Here is a 17095-nt window from a genome sequence, read left to right on the forward strand (position 1 = left end):
AAGAGAGGGGCATGTACATATAAGGCCAGGGACCAACCCTCACCCTGCCGATGTGGGATTCTACACCCGCCTAGGTCGCAACTCTCACTTAAACATAAAATAGTAACTTTCATTTTGCATTTTATTTTTTCAATAAATTGTGAAAGACGGTTGAATACTCGGATGAACACTCATTATATGTTTGTTACCTATGTTTTCAATATATTTTAATAATTTATAATTTGTATATCATTCTCTTTTGGGATTTATATATTTCAATACAATTATGTATTTGTTTTATGGGAAAGGGATCCTCTGGATCCCTTCCTTCTAATCCACCAAATCAAGGAATCTGTGTCGTTGAAATTTGATTAAACAACTACAAACAGGGGCCCACTTTAAAAGTTATAATAACTTCAGTCGTTGGATCAAATTTCAACGGCACAGATCCCCTAATTTGGTGGATTAGGAGGAAGGGATCCGGAGAAGATCCCTTTCCTGCTTTATGTATACATAGACAATTATTTATATATTACATAATAAATTTAATTATAAAAATAAATAAATAAAGCCAACTAGGCCTTCCCCTAAACGCCTAAGCGTTAGACAACAATGGAGATAAGTATTATCCTTTTATAATCGAGACTTTATTCTTTAAATTAATGATGATTTTATTTAATTGAAAATTTGGAATATATTTAGATGATGAACCCTACCATGTTAGCAGCACATGCAGTTCCCGGGCTTGGCGGTCCCTATAATTCACGTATCATTTTCAGATGATTTTTGGCGATGCTTTTCGGTTTTCTAAGATAATGATAAATAAATAAAACATGGAGGAAACAGTAACTAGAGAGAAAAAAATAAAAAATAAAAAATAAATATTTGACTGTGACTTTTAGAAGATAAAAAACAAAGAATAATTATGAATTTTATAAATAAATTTCGAAGAAAAGGACATGATTTAACCTCAACAAAATCATCAACTTTTTGTCTCTTCTGTAAAGGAAAATCTTGGGGATGGATTTGTCGAATCAAAGTCACTAGGATTGTTACGTCACACACATTTTTCTCGCATTTACATTTTCCATTTTGTTGATGTCTAGGCCGATTTGTTTGGGCATTATGTATGTCTTCTTCAATAAAATAAAATATCGTTTCATCACTTAAGTTATCATGTTTCGATCTTGAAATTAGTTCATAATCGATATGTTGACGTTGGGACACCATAATATGATAAAAAGTAAAGTTGGTCAAGTGGGATTGTTTCCCACCAATACATGAGGAATAGGATTACAAATTTACAACATAGCGAAGTTCCTCACGGGAAGAATCACGCATGTACGCCCCGGATAAATAAGCACAAGAATAAATAAACCCTAAACGCTCTAACACTCGGCCGAATATCGTTACACACGAAGTCTTCGTGCTTAAAAAATGCTTACCATCTAAGAGTGATTTGATTAAGATCATTTCAGCTTCGCATGAGCAATCTACGAATGTGTCTGATATTGGACCTATCATGGAAGATACTAAGGCTCTGTTTGGTAGATCGGATAGGACTAGTTATACGGACGCCGGTGTTTGGCGTTCACTCGTACTAAATAAGCGTCGGATTAATTTAACCGGTCTGTTTATTTAACACGGTATATGCCAGATTAATCAAACCAACCAAAAGGCTCGGATTATTAGTCGGCCCTCTCTCTCTCGCCTTCTCTCGGCCCCCCCTCTCTCTCGACGTCATCGTCCTTCCCGTCACCTTCTCTCGGCCCTCTCTCTCGCTCTCTCTCGCCTTCTCTCGGCGTCATCGTCCTCCCCATCACCTTCTCTCACCATCGTCATCCTCCTCGTCGCTTTCTCTCGCCGTCGTTTTCTATTGCCATCGCTTTCTCTCGCCATCTCTGCTTTCTTAGTCCTCGTCGTCCTCTCCTTGTGGCCTTCCTCATCGCCTACTCGCAGTCCTTCCCTGCAACTGGGTCTTGCAAAGAAACATGGTGCGGTGGAGAGATGATTTCAATTTGGGATTCTTCCGCAACTAGCTGTTTGAATTTATTTGGGATTCTTCTGCAGTTGGGGAAGAAGAAGGGAGAGAGAGGGAGGGAGTTTTGGGGGTGCGACAAAGAGATATGGGGAACAATTATTTGGGATTCTTCTACAGTCGGGGAAGAAGAAGGGAGAGAGAGGGAGGGAGTTTGAGGGGTGCGGCAGAGAGATCTGGGAACAAAAGTGATGGTTTCTGTTTTTTTTTATAATTTTTTTTAAGTTTGATTCCTCCTATCCAGTATAAAATCAAACACATTATAAATAATACAGTTATTAATCCGATACTGCATCAAACGCCCGACTAATTTAGTCAGTACTATCCGGTGACTATTTGTCACATCCCGGCCCGGGGCGGACCACTTCCCGGGCCCGTTCCACCACCGTAGCACGATATTGTCCGCTTTGGGCCCCGACCACGCCCTCACGGTTTTGTTTTTGGGAACTCACGAGCAACTTCCCAGTGGGTCACCCATCATGGGAGTGCTCTGGCCTCCTTCTCGCTTAACTTCGGAGTTCCTACGGAACCCGAAGCCAGTGAGCTCCCAAAAGGCCTCGTGCTAGGTAGGGATGGGAATTTGCATTTAAGGATCACTCCCCTGGGCGATGTGGGATGTTACAATCCACCCCCCTTAGGGGCCCGACGTCCTCGTCGGCACACCACGGCCAGGGTTAGGCTCTGATACCAAATTGTCACATCCCGGCCCGGGGCGGACCACTTCCCGGGCCCGTTCCACCACCGTAGCACGATATTGTCCGCTTTGGGCCCCGACCACGCCCTCACGGTTTTGTTTTTGGGAACTCACGAGCAACTTCCCAGTGGGTCACCCATCATGGGAGTGCTCTGGCCTCCTTCTCGCTTAACTTCGGAGTTCCTACGGAACCCGAAGCCAGTGAGCTCCCAAAAGGCCTCGTGCTAGGTAGGGATGGGAATTTGCATTTAAGGATCACTCCCCTGGGCGATGTGGGATGTTACACTATTTATCATATCCGACAAAAATAATTAGTACAGTCCGAGCTGTCAAACGATGCTTAAGTGTTTACTGTAATAGGTTGCTGAAGCTTTTGCTTCCCATGTCCGCTGGCAAGCAAACTGTGGAGCGCATCGGCTTGCTCGTTTGCCCTTCATGGAATATACATTTTATAATCATGATCATTATTTTATTTTTATTATTTTGGAATTTTTGTAAATAAGTGAAAAAAATGACAACGGTCCAAAGTGAGTGATGCTACACGAATTCGGTGCAAAGTCAAAGTTTGTGGCTTCAATTTTAACCAATCGAAATGTCGTAAGAGAAAAATACATAGTAAACATATAAAATGTGTATCGGGTTTTGTGGTCATGGAGTTTGAACAAAGTTGTTCTCGATCGAGAATCCGAAGTACCATTGCATTGTATTGATGTTCATGATGTTCCTGCATTTGTTACCGACACCTAAATATGTTCTCTTGCACTCTATTTTTTGAAAAACACAAAAAAAGGGAAATTTTATTTATACTTATGCAACCTCTTTTTACACCTAACTTAAAATTTTGAATGTTAATTGTCTATTTTATCTTATTGCATAATTACTATTAAATACAAAATGAAATTAATAATAAAACTCAAATTTATCAATAAACCCAAAACCCCATTTTCTCTCCATCTTCTTAGTCTTCTTCTTCGATTTCAATCTTACATCTGTTGAAGAATCAATGAAGGGTGGTGGGAGAGATGTAAAAAAACGCATAAGGAAGGGCACGCACAATAGAAACTAAAAATAAAGAATGATATTTAGTTGTTTTTTTCTCTCTCTCCCATCGCCCTTTAAAGTTCCTTCGTGTATGAAGAATACACTTGTAAAGGGCATGTAGTTGCGTTCATCCTTGCAGGCAGAGTCATGTGGTTGAATCCTCGTGGTTGTTTTATTCTTTATCAAGACCATCGTTATTGAAAAAATCTTCATCTTTCTAGAAATGTCAGATGCATGTTGTAGATGGCTCTTCACATGCCAGAATTTGAGTTTGATGCAGTTCGTCTGGAGTAGGAACTGTTTAGCCTTGAAATTGTTGAAAAGCCTTATGTAGTTACATTTAACAAAATGGACCTTCCAGATGCATATGAAAACTAGTCATCATTCAAGGAAAATTTAGAAGCTCGTGGGATTCATGTTTTTGCATGAGTGCAGTGAAAAGAGAAGGTAGTCATGAAGTGAGCTATGCTGCTTATGAGCTTCTACGAGAAAATAAAGTGGCCGAGGAGGAGTTCCCAAGTCTATTTACTTTTTTTTTTTTGTATTAAAAAGGTTTTTGAATCTAAATGCATACATATATTATCTTGTGGATTGAATTGAGTTTATGGGGGTATATTAGGTATTAAATTTGGGTTTAAAGAGATATTAATAGTTTAGTTAAAAATTAAATGGGTGCAAAGAGTAAGTTGGGTGTATAAATAGGTTAGATGGGTTTAAATAAAATTTCCCAAAAAAAAATATCTTACTCAAGTAGTCGAATTGCTACATAATGATTCTTTTAAAGTGTCAATAACACCGTCTTTTAACAATTTATATATCTTTTATCCTCGTTTTCTCTTTTGAACAAAGGTAGAAAGAGCTCAAATTGAGGTCCACAAAAAGGCATGTGGATGTTGTCCAAATGTCGAGCGTGGAGGACCCATGCAAGTGCCCTTCACTTGGGGTTGTCTACCTAATTTAGTCGCCCACCTATGAACAATCCCAATTGCATGAAACTGAAATCCCAAAACAAAGGTAATGGACCCATTTGGTCATTGGCAAGAAGGATTTGAGTGGTCAAATTTTTAGGGTAGTTAATAACATGGTCTGTTGTAGCAGCGACAACTAGTCCCACATGTATTGCCACCTTCCAATTTAGGGCAAAGATTGTTCAAACTACAAGGTCTCATCCAACACCAGGCATGTGAATTTAGTGGATATCTTGTAGTGTAGGCCATTGCAAACCTAGTGACATGTTACCTGTGTCTGGTGTCATAAAACCTCTGCCTTTTATGTTATATAAAACGATGTTGATATAGGTCTTGGGCTAGTGATACTTCTTTTTCATGTGCCGAAAGAGATTCAAAGATCAAATTCTTAGAAGCAAGTCCTCTCGGAGCAAAAGTAACATGACGTTGCAAATCTCTCCCTCCGTCGCTCTCTCCTTCTCATCTCACCACAAAACCCCAAACGCGCCGCTGCTAGCCTACTATTGCAAAGGCCGCCTCCTTTTTCGCCATTGCAATCATCGATTTTGTCTATGACTTAGCCGAACTCTAGCGATTCCAATCGATCCTGCACCCAAAAAAAGGGTGGGAGTGGAAAGGCAAGGGAAGGACCATTGGCCACATATACCCGTTGGTCCCTTGCACCCAAAAAACGGGTGGGAGTGGATCCTTCCACAATTTCGACAAAGCCATGGGCTGTGGGAGTTCAAAACCCAACACAGAATTCGTGAGTAAGAAAAGTAAAATTAACAATTGTTCGAGTCAGGCTAATGTTTCATAGCGTTATAAGATAGATCGGTGGTTAAAAATCAGACTGCATTTCTCACCAGGAAGGGAAGAAGCTAAAACAAACATCAATTGTTGTTACATCAAAAGCAAGTTAATATAATTTGAGAGCGACAACGGATGAACAACACAACACAGATTTCCACAGCATGTCAAATTATCTATGGTTACAAACGAGGAGAATACATGGGGGAAGGGGGATCCCCAGCATGAAGAGCCGCATCTCTTAAAATCACCGGGAAGTGGGAACAACACTCTATTCCCACATGAGCAGCCCGAACGAATGAATTTGGAATTCAATAAGCATTCATGAACAACTTACGGCCTAAAGCAGCTACCAAAATTTTTGGGAGCAATCAATTCAAAGAATCAAAGTCCAGTAAAAGAAGTTTAAACCATACCTTTGGCTGAGGTCAGTCTATGAACAATCCAACAAATAAGGTGGACCTGAGGTAGATTAGGTTTTAAAATCTTCTGTTACTTTCGCCGGCAGATATTGAGGGCCCTTCAGGCCTTACTAGATGAGAACCTCTGTTATTGATGTCAAGCCCCTGAAATCGGCCAATAGGATCCTGCTGTGACATATCTAAGCAGGCATGTGACAGGGATGATCCAAGCATAGGTTGATGGGGAGCTGACATATTAGGCTGGAATTGATGGAACTGTGGCATGTGAATGTTCTGGGAATCCCGTGACCCGGTCTGTGACTGACTGGGAAAGAAGGGGGACTGCGAATATGGAAAATGGTGCATTCCCAGATTGTATGAATCAATGTGTGTTAATTGTTCTCCAGTTGCAACCTTGAGCCTCTCAAGTTCTTTCTTCAGTGCATCATTGAGAGCTGTATTATGGGAACAGTACAACAAGAGTATCGACGGTTAGCAATTACCATAGTACTATTGGGGAAAACTTAGTTTACGGAAATGGAAAAGATACTCGCACAGTTTTAAGTACAGTTACCCGATTCAACCCAAAGGAGATAACCAAGAACAAAATAGTAAACCAGTGAATTGGTTAAGAGTACAACAGACCCAAAGGTAGAGCTTTTAAATTTTCGATACCTCAGACTCAAAGAGGAGGGTGCTATACTAGTATTTTCTAAATATGGGCTAGCAATCGACTTAACGCATCTTAACTGGTATTAACCACAAATATAGCACCGAACCACCTTAGACCAATATCCAGATGATGATCCATTGTACACATGCATAACAAGTAAAACAATAAATGGAGCCTGGAACTGAGATCTACAGTGAAAAGTGACAACAATTGCAAAACTGGGTGGATGACACATACCATCACGTAATTGAGCTTGTTGTTCCATAGCTTGCACCCGAAGCTTAAGCTCTGTGTTCTCAGAAGATAAGCCCGATGTGTCTCTCTAGAAAATAACACAAGGAAACAAATAAATCTCTCAGAGAGCAGTAGGTGAGAACAAGCAATATGCGGGTACTGAGTACAACGTCAAAAACTCCTAACTACAAGTCCTGTAAAACGTCAAAATAATCTCTTGGAGGTGGCATGAAGCTAATGCATGCCACTCAACTGTATTTTTATGAACTACATTACTAGATAAGACAAGCCATATGAGCATTTCCGTACAAACCTGGAACAAAGTGAGCTGTGCTGATAGAGTAGTAGCTTCTGTTTGTAGCGTCTGAACTTTTCTTTCAAGTTCTGATATGTACCGGGCCTTCCTCTCTTTTGACCGAGCTGCAGACTGCCGATTTGCCAAAATCCTGGAACAATATGTACATGATGTACATTTTTTTTTAAAACACAACCATGAACTTCACTCTAATAATTAACTTTACAATTATCCATATGTTATAGATATGTGTGTATCTAGTTGAGTACTTTATCGAGATACATGCTCTATGCTAAGCTGTATAATGAAGATCCAAGTGTGAAGTATTTCAACCCCGATACAAACAATATTTTAAGCTTCTGGATGGTAATCAAAATCCTAATAATAACTTACATGCTTAAAGCCTTTGACAAATATTAGGATAACACTAATCATTTATTTTGAGAATTGCCCTTTTCCGGATGTATTTGAGAGAGAATTTCCTCGGCTCTTTGTCTCTTTGTACTTCAAATCTAGGTTTCTCGAGTTGTTACAAGACATGAAAACCATAATGTTCCACTAAACATCCTTAAATCTTTGAAAATTATGTTGGCCATTTGTTGGTAAATTTCGGAACCATGAAAAGCATTATCTTTGAGCGAATCTAGAGTAACCGTTGTTTTTTCCACTAGGAACAACCCGCTCATAAATGGTTGTCGAGCAGCTCGGTTAAGAAAGATCATAAATTCACAATGCTTCCTCAGCATTGTTGATAAAGAATGATTCTTCAACTTATGGTCGTACCCAATGCACAAGGCTCCCACTTTACGCAGGGTCTGGGAGAGGTGAATGTCCTTCAACTTATAATTAGGAAAATGATTTCCGCAAAATGCAGATTATGGTGTTTCGGCATCTGGATTAGTTATTTCTTTCTTACTAGCTTCATTCATCGGGTTTTAACAATCACAAATCCCTCCAAAGATTTGTTCTTTATTATACTAATTGTTTCTAAGCTGATTATATCCAACTAAAACAAGAAAGAAGGAACAACTAAAGTCAAAGAAACACAATTTCAATCGAAACAGATTGAAGAAATACCTCTTAGCTCGTTTGGGATCGACGGTCCAGAGCTCGGCCAGCTTATCGGGAGCCATGGCCTTCTTAGCCTCTATGCTATCCAAAGACGCGTCCACGGAGTTGCTATGACGATGTCTCGGCCTCGCGCTCATATCTCCACCAAACCCGCCGCCCTCCGACTGCAGGGAACCGCCGGCATTCTCGGGTTTCAGGTCGGAGGGCCCGTCGTCGAGTTTGGATCCGAGCTTCTCCATGTCCATGTAGGTGCCGAAGATATCTTCCTCGGAGCCCCCCAGCTCCTCGAATCTGCCGGACGGGCCGTCGAACGGGTCCTGGAGCAGATCCAGGTCGTCGGGGATCCGGAAATGGACCTCGGATTGGGCTCGACGGTGGTAGGAGCCCCGGAAAGGAAGGCTCGGAGTGGCGTCCTGAAACGGCGGCGCCATGCGTGGGCGCTGAGAGTCCTGAGAGCTGGAGCTCGGATCCGGTTTCGGGTTGACCGGATCTTGCATTTTTTACGAGTCTGGAGCTCAGCTCTCTTTCTCTCTCTTCTCTCTCTCTCTCTCCTCGCGACCGTACTAGATGTGTTGACAGTGAGTGTTCTTCACTCGAGATCAAGTTGGAGGGACATTTCGGAGCGAAACTGAGAAACGAATGAAACGGCGTCGTTGTCATGTGGCTTGGGCTTAAAGGTTCAAGATTGTACATTTATGATTGTAGCCCAATGGATTCTAAATGTCACCAAACCCAAAGCATGCTTTAAGTTAAGGCTCGTGCGTTACGCCAAGGGTTCAAAATATTAATCAAATTATCAATATTTATGTCGAAATATTCGAAAAATTAAAGATCTATATGAAAAGGTGTGGGAAGAAAAGATGAAATGTAAACTTCACTCTATGTATAGGTAAAAATATAAGAAAATCAATTAATATCGATGATAATTACCAATTCATTATAGAAATTCTAAATTTAAATGAGTTCATGTATGCACTCCATTACAATTTTTCATAATTTCTACTGAAGGCAACTGATATCGATATCGACATCAATATCAATATTTTCACATATATCAATATAAGATAGTAGATCGCAAAAAACTAACTTGAATATAAAAATTAGCACAACATTAAAAAAAAAAAAAGACATGCGGTCTGATCACCATCAAGGGCGGATTGTTTAAATTTGATGTGAACAAAATAGTCATAGAATTCGAAAGGTTTGGTTGGAAGTAAGAGGCTTGGGGGAAAGCATGCGACAAGCGATAGTGATACTAGTAGTACTTGTACTACAACAATGAGGGTTTTTTGAGTAGGCTCCCACATAACCAAGGTACAAATGTTTCAAAGTCTCCATTTTACACGTTAGGTTGTCTTAGATGCAGGCAAACACCTAGGTCCAAACAACTATTTGGGCTTCTTTTATCAGCCACTTTCATATGTTTCTCTATTTTTCTCGTCAAATGACGTTATAGGACCTTATCCAACCTTGGGCTAAAACTCAAATTTCCACTTTTATTCCCCCTCAAAACTCAACCCAACCTAATGCTAAAATGTGGTCTAAAACTTAAAACTCAAATGGAAGCCAAATTTAGCTCAGGATTTAGCCCAGGATTAGTGGGGCTGGTCCACTATATATGTATATTTTATTTAGTTTTATATTTATAAATACAGTGAATCCAACGGTTAAGATCTGTATTGATGAAATTCAACAGTAAAAAAAAATTAACGATCCAAACTTAAATCTAAAAGCTAAAGTAATTAAAAAAAATCTTTTATTTGTTTCATATTTTTTTCGTAGTGTTTAACGAGTTTCATGGTGTCGGTTAGGCCAAGGGTTGGAGATGGTCTAATTAAAAGCCGATCGACATTGAGGCTAGAGTGATCCCAGGACTACTCTGAGTCCGAGATATATACATGTGAAGACCTTCAACAGATCCTCTGAATGTTTAGTCAGGTTCTTTTTGCGTGCACTAAGTGTTTCATATAATATATGTTAGACATATCTATACAAGTTATGTCGACAAGACTCAACAAAACCTCTCGAATATCTATATTACTCATCAGATTGTTTCAACATATGTCAATATATGTTGATATTGTGCAACATGCGGTCTGATTACCATCAAGGTCGGATTGTTTAAATTGATTCAAATTGTCAGAAAATTTGATGTGAAAAAGTTGTCATAAAACTCGAAAGGTTTGGTTGGAAGCGAGAGAGGCTTGGGGGATAGCATGCGACAAGCGATCGTGATACTGGCAGTACTTCTACTACAACAATGAGGCTTTTTTGAGTAGGCTCCTACATAACCAAAGTATAAATGTTTCAAAGTCTCAAATTTACACGTTAGCTTGTCTTTAGGTGCAGGCAAACATCTAGGTCTAAACAACTATTTCGGTTTGGGATTGTAATTTTCACACATCCTTAACTATTTTTCTCACACTCATTCCTATTTTTTAATAGTTAATTGGTATCATACTATTTAATCTTCCATATATACCCTTCCCACTTTTTTATGGTAATTAATGAAAGATGAAATAGGGAGGGGTATATATGGAAGATTAAATAGTAGGATACCAATTAAGTACTAAAAAAATAGGAAGGGATGTGGGAAAAGTAGTTAAGGGTGTGTGAAAATCACAACCCTTTGGGTTTCTTTTATAAGCCACTTTCATATGTTTCTCTATTTTTCTCGTCAAATGACGTTAGAATCAAAGACGGCTATTTTTGTCGTCAAATAACGTTATAATTAGAGGCGGATGGACATTGAGACTAAAGTGATCCTAGGACTACTCAGAGTCCGAGATATATACATGTGAAGATCTGCAATAGATCCTCTAAATGTTTAGTCAGGTCTTTTTTGTGTGCACTAAGTGTTTGATATAATATATGTTAGGTATATCTAGACAAATTGTGTCAACAAAACCTCTCGAATCTCTACATCGCTCATCAAGTTGTTTCAGCATATGTCAATATATGTTGACATTGTGCAACATGTTTTGGCTGACAATAACAGGCTTACCAAGTGTCAAAAGAAATGACTCAGTAAAATAAATTGAAAAATAAAGTTTGAGCGCCTCACTCTCTATTTCTATCTAAAAAACTTGAATCATTAACACTAGGATCCCATGGTTCACATATTGCTTGAATCTGCCACTGACTAGAATTCATAATAGATACAAACAAACGTTAACGTGTGAGGAGAGACGTTTTGATAGACTTTATTAGGATCGTTCTTACATCAACAAAATCGGCGTGCAATTAAATGAAATCAAAATACAAAGAATCTCGTATTTTTGTGAGGACTATTGTTCGAATCACGTGATTAGACATTCTTATTTCATGCTTGAGAAGTTAGCTAGTATGATCGGTTGAAGCTGCTCCACATGTTCACCTAATCAATTAAGGTGTTGAAGACCTGCGGAGGCTAGCAAAGTCGGTAGGCCATTCAATTTTTTTAACAATTGTACATGGATCTTGATGGAACTTGTATGGGTTTACTCAATCCAAGCGTAACGTGTGTTTATCCCTTGAATTTTGAGGGCCCATTGGGACACTTGGACTAGACATGTGTGGACCCATCAACGCCCCCAGTCATCTGATCTCCAGAATGAATGATCACGTGCTTCTCACGTGCCCTACTCATGATCACGCACTCACAACTCACAGGTATCTGGACGGTATAAACATGTAATTGTCAAGAGAGTGATTAATGTTGAATTTTATATGATTTCCAATTAGTATAGAGACATGGGAAATACCGACGAAGCTCTCTCAAAGTTACTTTTATTGGGTTTCTGTCAATTTACAGTTTTACATTAATTTTTTATAATAATATTATAAAATATTATGTTAAAATATAAAGTGATAAATAATATATAAAGAATATCATTTTGTTAACAAATAATATTATATATACTAAAAGGATGATGAGTGAGCTAAACCTCATAATAGGCTAACAATAATGTGGTTCAAATTCATTTCTCTCACTTACAAGTAAATAAGAATATCATTAGACCGTAGTACTAAATGAAAAATCTCACTTTTAAGAGGATATTTGTAACGTTTCTCATAGTCACAATTACTTGGTCAAATTCCATGATTTGCTGACAATTAGAATTTTTGCATGTTCATGTGTCAATGCCTACAATTTAGGTTCGAAATCTTCACGTTTTATTAGACATACTCTAAAACTTTTAGAGTAAAACTTAAATTTTATATTCTAAATTTATCTCAACTTGCTCAAACTCTTAGGGCAAATATAAGTTAAAACTCAAAACTCATTTCTGAGTCATATTTAGCCCAGGATTCGCCCTTGAGTTAGTGGGGCTGACATACCATATATGTATATTTTTTTTAGTTTTATATTTATATATTCATTAAATTTAACGGTTAAGATCTAATTTGATGAAATCCAACAGTAAAAAAAAATCTAATGGTCAAAATTTAAATCCAATGGCTAAAATAATTAAAAAATTCTTTTATGTGTTTCATATTCTTTCATAGTGACACACCCCGTCCCAAAGGAGGGCATGCTGGCCGTCACGTGAGAGTGACGTAACCATTTACACAGTTCGGAAGCTTTTAAAATACAATTACTAAAATGGAAACCCCCGAGGGTGAGTCCTACATTTGTGAATTCTGTCAGAACGCCGTTGGGTTCCTCGTGGCCACCAAAGCTTTGCTAACTAGAACCTGGAGAGGCGAAAAACAAAATTGAGTGGGTCAATAAAACCAAAGCTTTTCAAAAACACTTCGCCAAAAATAATTATAACCCCTCTCTGTAAAATCTGTATACTTTTCCCAGAAAATAACATAATAGTATAAAAAAAAACCTCATATCTCAAATCATTAATCTATATCAAAATCCAGAAATCATGTCATGCCATAAAGTCAATACAGAATATGGATGCATCAATATAACAGATGACATAATGAATCAACCGGACGTTCACTGGCTTCGGGTTCTGTCGGAACTTCGAAGTTAAGCGAATAGCGCGCGAGAGCAATCCCATGATGGGTGACCCACTGGGAAGTTCTCGTGTGAATTCCTATAAACAAAACCGTGAGGGCGTAGTCGGGGCCCAAAGCGGATAATATCGTCCTACGGTGGTGGAATGAGCCCGGGAAGTGGTCCGCCCCGGGCCGGGATGTGACACATAGTGTTTCACGAGTTTCATGGTGTCGGTTAGTGATTTTTCAATATTTATCGGAATCTAAAATTTTTATAAAATTAAATTACAATAGTATACATTTTTTTTTTCTTTTTAAAAAGCTACTTTAAGAAAAAAAAAATTAGTCTAAATTTATTCTTTAATAATATGGGGCTACAACTTTAACTCATAATGGTTGGAGTAAAAAAAAAACTGTTTCTAGGTTAAAACCTAAATTTTCTGGGCTAAAAATTTTAGGTTTTAACCCAAGGGTTAGAGATAGTCTTAGGGTAAAACACGAGCTACCCACAATTACTCATTTAGTCTTTATTTATTGAATGAAATATTGAGTTTAAATCTCATAAATGACAATTGTTCATTGAGAAATACACGATCCAATATACATTGAGTCCTATAACGCATCGGCTAAATTTTACATGTCTTCAAACCCCAATCGCTCTCGGAGATATAATATTGTAATAATATTAGTTATTTCGAAGTGGGGTTAACTTTTTCTTATTTTTTTTGGATAAAGTGAGGGTTAAGTTTTACATGTATAATATTGGGAGCATTTTTTCTCACAGAAGGGGGTCCTCTCCGGATCCCTTACCATCTAATCCATTTAATCCGAAATATGGACTGTTGAAATTTGATTCGACGGCTACAACTATTATTACTTTTAAAGGGCCCCTTGTTTGTAGCCGTTTGATCAAATTTCAAGAGCCCGAATCTGGACTAGGTGGAAAGGGATCCGGCTTTATTTTGCTCACTACCATACGTCATACACCTAATCATTTGATACGTGTCATTTCTTTTTAATTTTAATTATTTTTTTTAAATTCAAAAAGTAATATTTAATGTAAAAGTTAACTAGAATTAAATGAAAAAATACATGACAGATGATTAAGTATATAGTAAACATATATCATAGCTATGGTGGTGAGAAAAATATTCTTATAATCTTGGTAATCCTCTTACAAATTGCAAATGTGGACATTTATCATTAATTAATAATTATGTCATCTAAATTGGGGAACAATGATTTGACTTTTCAATAAGAGAGAGAAGAGTGAAGAAGTGGAAGGAGGATTGGTGATTGGAATCATTAAGGGCCCTTCTTTCTTGTTGAAGCCACAATTGAGATTAGGACAAGGAGGGATGAGGTAAATTAGAGCTTAATCAAACGTTTTCGAGAAATGCTGGCAGCTTTCTTAAAGTGTGACGCTTTATTGACTATTTATCACTTCACAGTTTAATGTTAATTTTCATACTAATATTATAAAACATTATATAAAAAAATATAAGGTAACCGATTGTCCATGAAGAATCTTATTTTTTAGAGAATCTTCATAACATTTCTCAACATTTTAACTTTATTTTGTTGAATGATTTTTGGTAACAGGTAATGTTATGAAAACTAAATTTTTTAAATCAAATTTACAAACCAAATGATTTGATTGTTGATGATTGAATTATTATTTGAGCGTTAATTAACGTGCTTATTTACTATTAATGATATATTATTTAATGTGCAAATACTGTTTAAAATTTTGATTTACCTCACATTATTCGGGTAATTAGAGCACCACCTTTTTCCCCACTCGATTCTACTTAAATCCTTTGCACTGCATGTCTACCCACAATAATGCACACACTGGAATTTGAAAGGACAACCATCTTTATCTCGTTTGGCATCCTCTTATCTGCAATCCCCTCAACCACAAACAATCCAAATATTACAAAAAGGTCTCTATATAACTCTCACATATCTGCAGAAAAATACCAAACTCTCTCTCTCTCTCTCTCTCTCTCTTGAAATGAAGGAAAGCAGAACAAGCTTCATTCTTTGAGCCTCTGAGTTCTGGATCTTCATCTTGTCTTTTCCGAGTTTTAGGGTTGTTCTTCTTAGGAATTTATTGGGTTATTAGTAAAAGTGATTATTTACCTTAAAAGCTTCAGCTTTTTTACTATTCACCACCTCCTCCCTCATGATCACCGACACCACAATATCTATATATATGCTTTTCTAGAAAGTGCTTTTATCTAATTGCAATCCTTATAGACATTGCTAGCAACCCTAAAGGCCTCTATCTCTCTCTCTTTCTCACAGCTAGCTAGAGAGTGGAACAAAAAATAAGAGAAAGCCTTGGCTGTACATGGGGAAGATCAAATCCCTTCTCTCTGTCTCCTTTGTCGTGCGATTTGGCGCTAAAAAACCACGGAGACCTTAAACTCCAAGCTTATGTGCCTAGCTTCACCAAAAAGGTACCTTCTTTTACCTTTTCTTCAAGTAGAGGAAATTGGGTTCTCTTAGTTTTGGTGAACTGATATCTAGGGGGAGAGCGGAATCCAACTCAGAATCTCGGATTGTATGAGTTGAATGCTCTCAACCAATTAAGCAGTACGTCCCTAGTGAATTGATATAGCGATATTGAATTGGTGAAAAACGAACTTGAAACCTCAGGTGCATGAAGTGAATACGGTTAACTATCTGAGCTACAAGTCTGTTGTTTTAATTTTGGTGAATTGAAGTAACCCATCAAAAGTTCATCATTCATCACTCAATGGTAACTCTTCATCACCACCGTCCACACCGCCTACTTCTAGACCAACCAACAACACCACCAGCATCACCAACCCATGGGAGCAGACCACGTGGTACAAACTCCGATGAAGCCAATGGGAGCAAGGCACGTGATACATACGCCAATGATGCCAATTTTGACACCAACATGGTCATCATCCTAGCAGCCTTGCTGTGCGCTCTGATATTTGCATTGGGACTAAACTCAATCGTCCGGTGTGCGCTGAGATGCAGCAGAAGGTTCTCTTCTGAGACACCAGACCAGACGGCAGCGCGGTTGGCGGCCACGGGGCTTAGAAAGCGCACATTGCGCCAGATTCCCGTCGTGGTATATGGGACTGGACAAAATATTCCCTCCACAGATTGTCCAATTTGCCTTGGAGAGTTTACAGATGGGCAGAAAGTGAGGCTGCTGCCGAAATGCAGCCATGGATTTCATGTCAGGTGCATAGACACATGGTTTTTGTCACACTCGTCGTGCCCAATTTGCCGCCATTCGTTGCTTGAGCAGCCTGCTGCAGGCAGTTTGGATTCGGCCGAAAATGTTGATGGTGGTGGTGCTAGACATGCTGGAAATGTATCATCAGGTGGACAAGGTGATGCGACAATCTCTGTTGATGAGGCTGGCTAGCTAATAGAATGTTATATTTTTGTATTTTATTAAGAATAGTTGCTAGGGCAATGCTTATATATGGACATTTGGAAAGGATTTTACCGGAGGATACAATTGTGACAGTATTTTTAAGTTAATCACATATTGCAATTTGATTAAGTTAAAATGAATGACAATGCTTAATTTTAACAGAAATTGTCATAATGTGGTATCCTCGTAAGTTTCTCTGTTGTATGTGAGGATCTTGAGGAAATACTATTGTGTATGTATACTCTTTAATTACATGTGTAAAAGAAGGAAGATGGAGTTTGTCAAACTAATGTAGGTCCTCTGATTATTTTGCAATTAGTTGAGGAATATAAAGTTAGGGATTGGATATGTACATGTATTTAATACAACCACAATTTGACAATTAGATATAATTCATGTGAATATATGTATTAAATACAATAATTATTTGATGATCAAGATGATGATTATATTAGATACATGTAAGTAACATGAAAATTTTCAATTTCAAATCACAACCCAAACTTTTTAGAATGGATCTAGTGGTACTTGTTCTAGTTTCCACCACAAG

At 38.2% G+C, this 17095-nt stretch overlaps 1 protein-coding gene and 1 long non-coding RNA gene across 2 annotated transcripts; one reads left to right on the forward strand and one right to left on the reverse strand.

The window, feature by feature from the left end:
- Positions 1 to 5537: 5537 nt before the first annotated feature.
- LOC103423513 (transcription factor RF2b-like) lies at positions 5538 to 8824 on the reverse strand. The gene is made up of 4 exons (XM_008361600.4): positions 8190 to 8824; positions 7131 to 7263; positions 6821 to 6905; positions 5538 to 6365 (listed from the first exon to the last, which is right to left on the reverse strand). Exons 1-4 carry the CDS (start codon positions 8678 to 8680, stop codon positions 5989 to 5991), a joined length of 1086 nt encoding a protein of 361 aa, XP_008359822.2. The 5' UTR covers positions 8681 to 8824; the 3' UTR covers positions 5538 to 5988.
- Positions 8825 to 15087: 6263 nt separating this feature from the next.
- Positions 15088 to 16710, forward strand: LOC103430447 (uncharacterized). Its single transcript, XR_011579602.1, has 2 exons — positions 15088 to 15583; positions 15783 to 16710. It is a non-coding gene; the product is annotated as an uncharacterized lncRNA (long non-coding RNA).
- Positions 16711 to 17095: the final 385 nt, after the last annotated feature.

Source organism: Malus domestica, chromosome 01 (genome assembly GCF_042453785.1).
Source record: "Malus domestica chromosome 01, GDT2T_hap1".
Taxonomy (NCBI): Eukaryota; Viridiplantae; Streptophyta; class Magnoliopsida; order Rosales; family Rosaceae; genus Malus; species Malus domestica.

Coding starts and splice junctions, on each gene's coding strand:
- LOC103423513 (XM_008361600.4), bottom strand. CDS start 8,680: ATGCAAGATCCGGTCAACCCGAAACCGGATCCGAGCTCCAGCTCTCAG. Junction 7,264..8,189: donor GATCCCAAACGAGCTAAGAG/GTATTTCTTCAA, acceptor ATATTGTTCCAG/GATTTTGGCAAATCGGCAGT. Junction 6,906..7,130: donor CACAGCTCACTTTGTTCCAG/GTTTGTACGGAA, acceptor GTTATTTTCTAG/AGAGACACATCGGGCTTATC.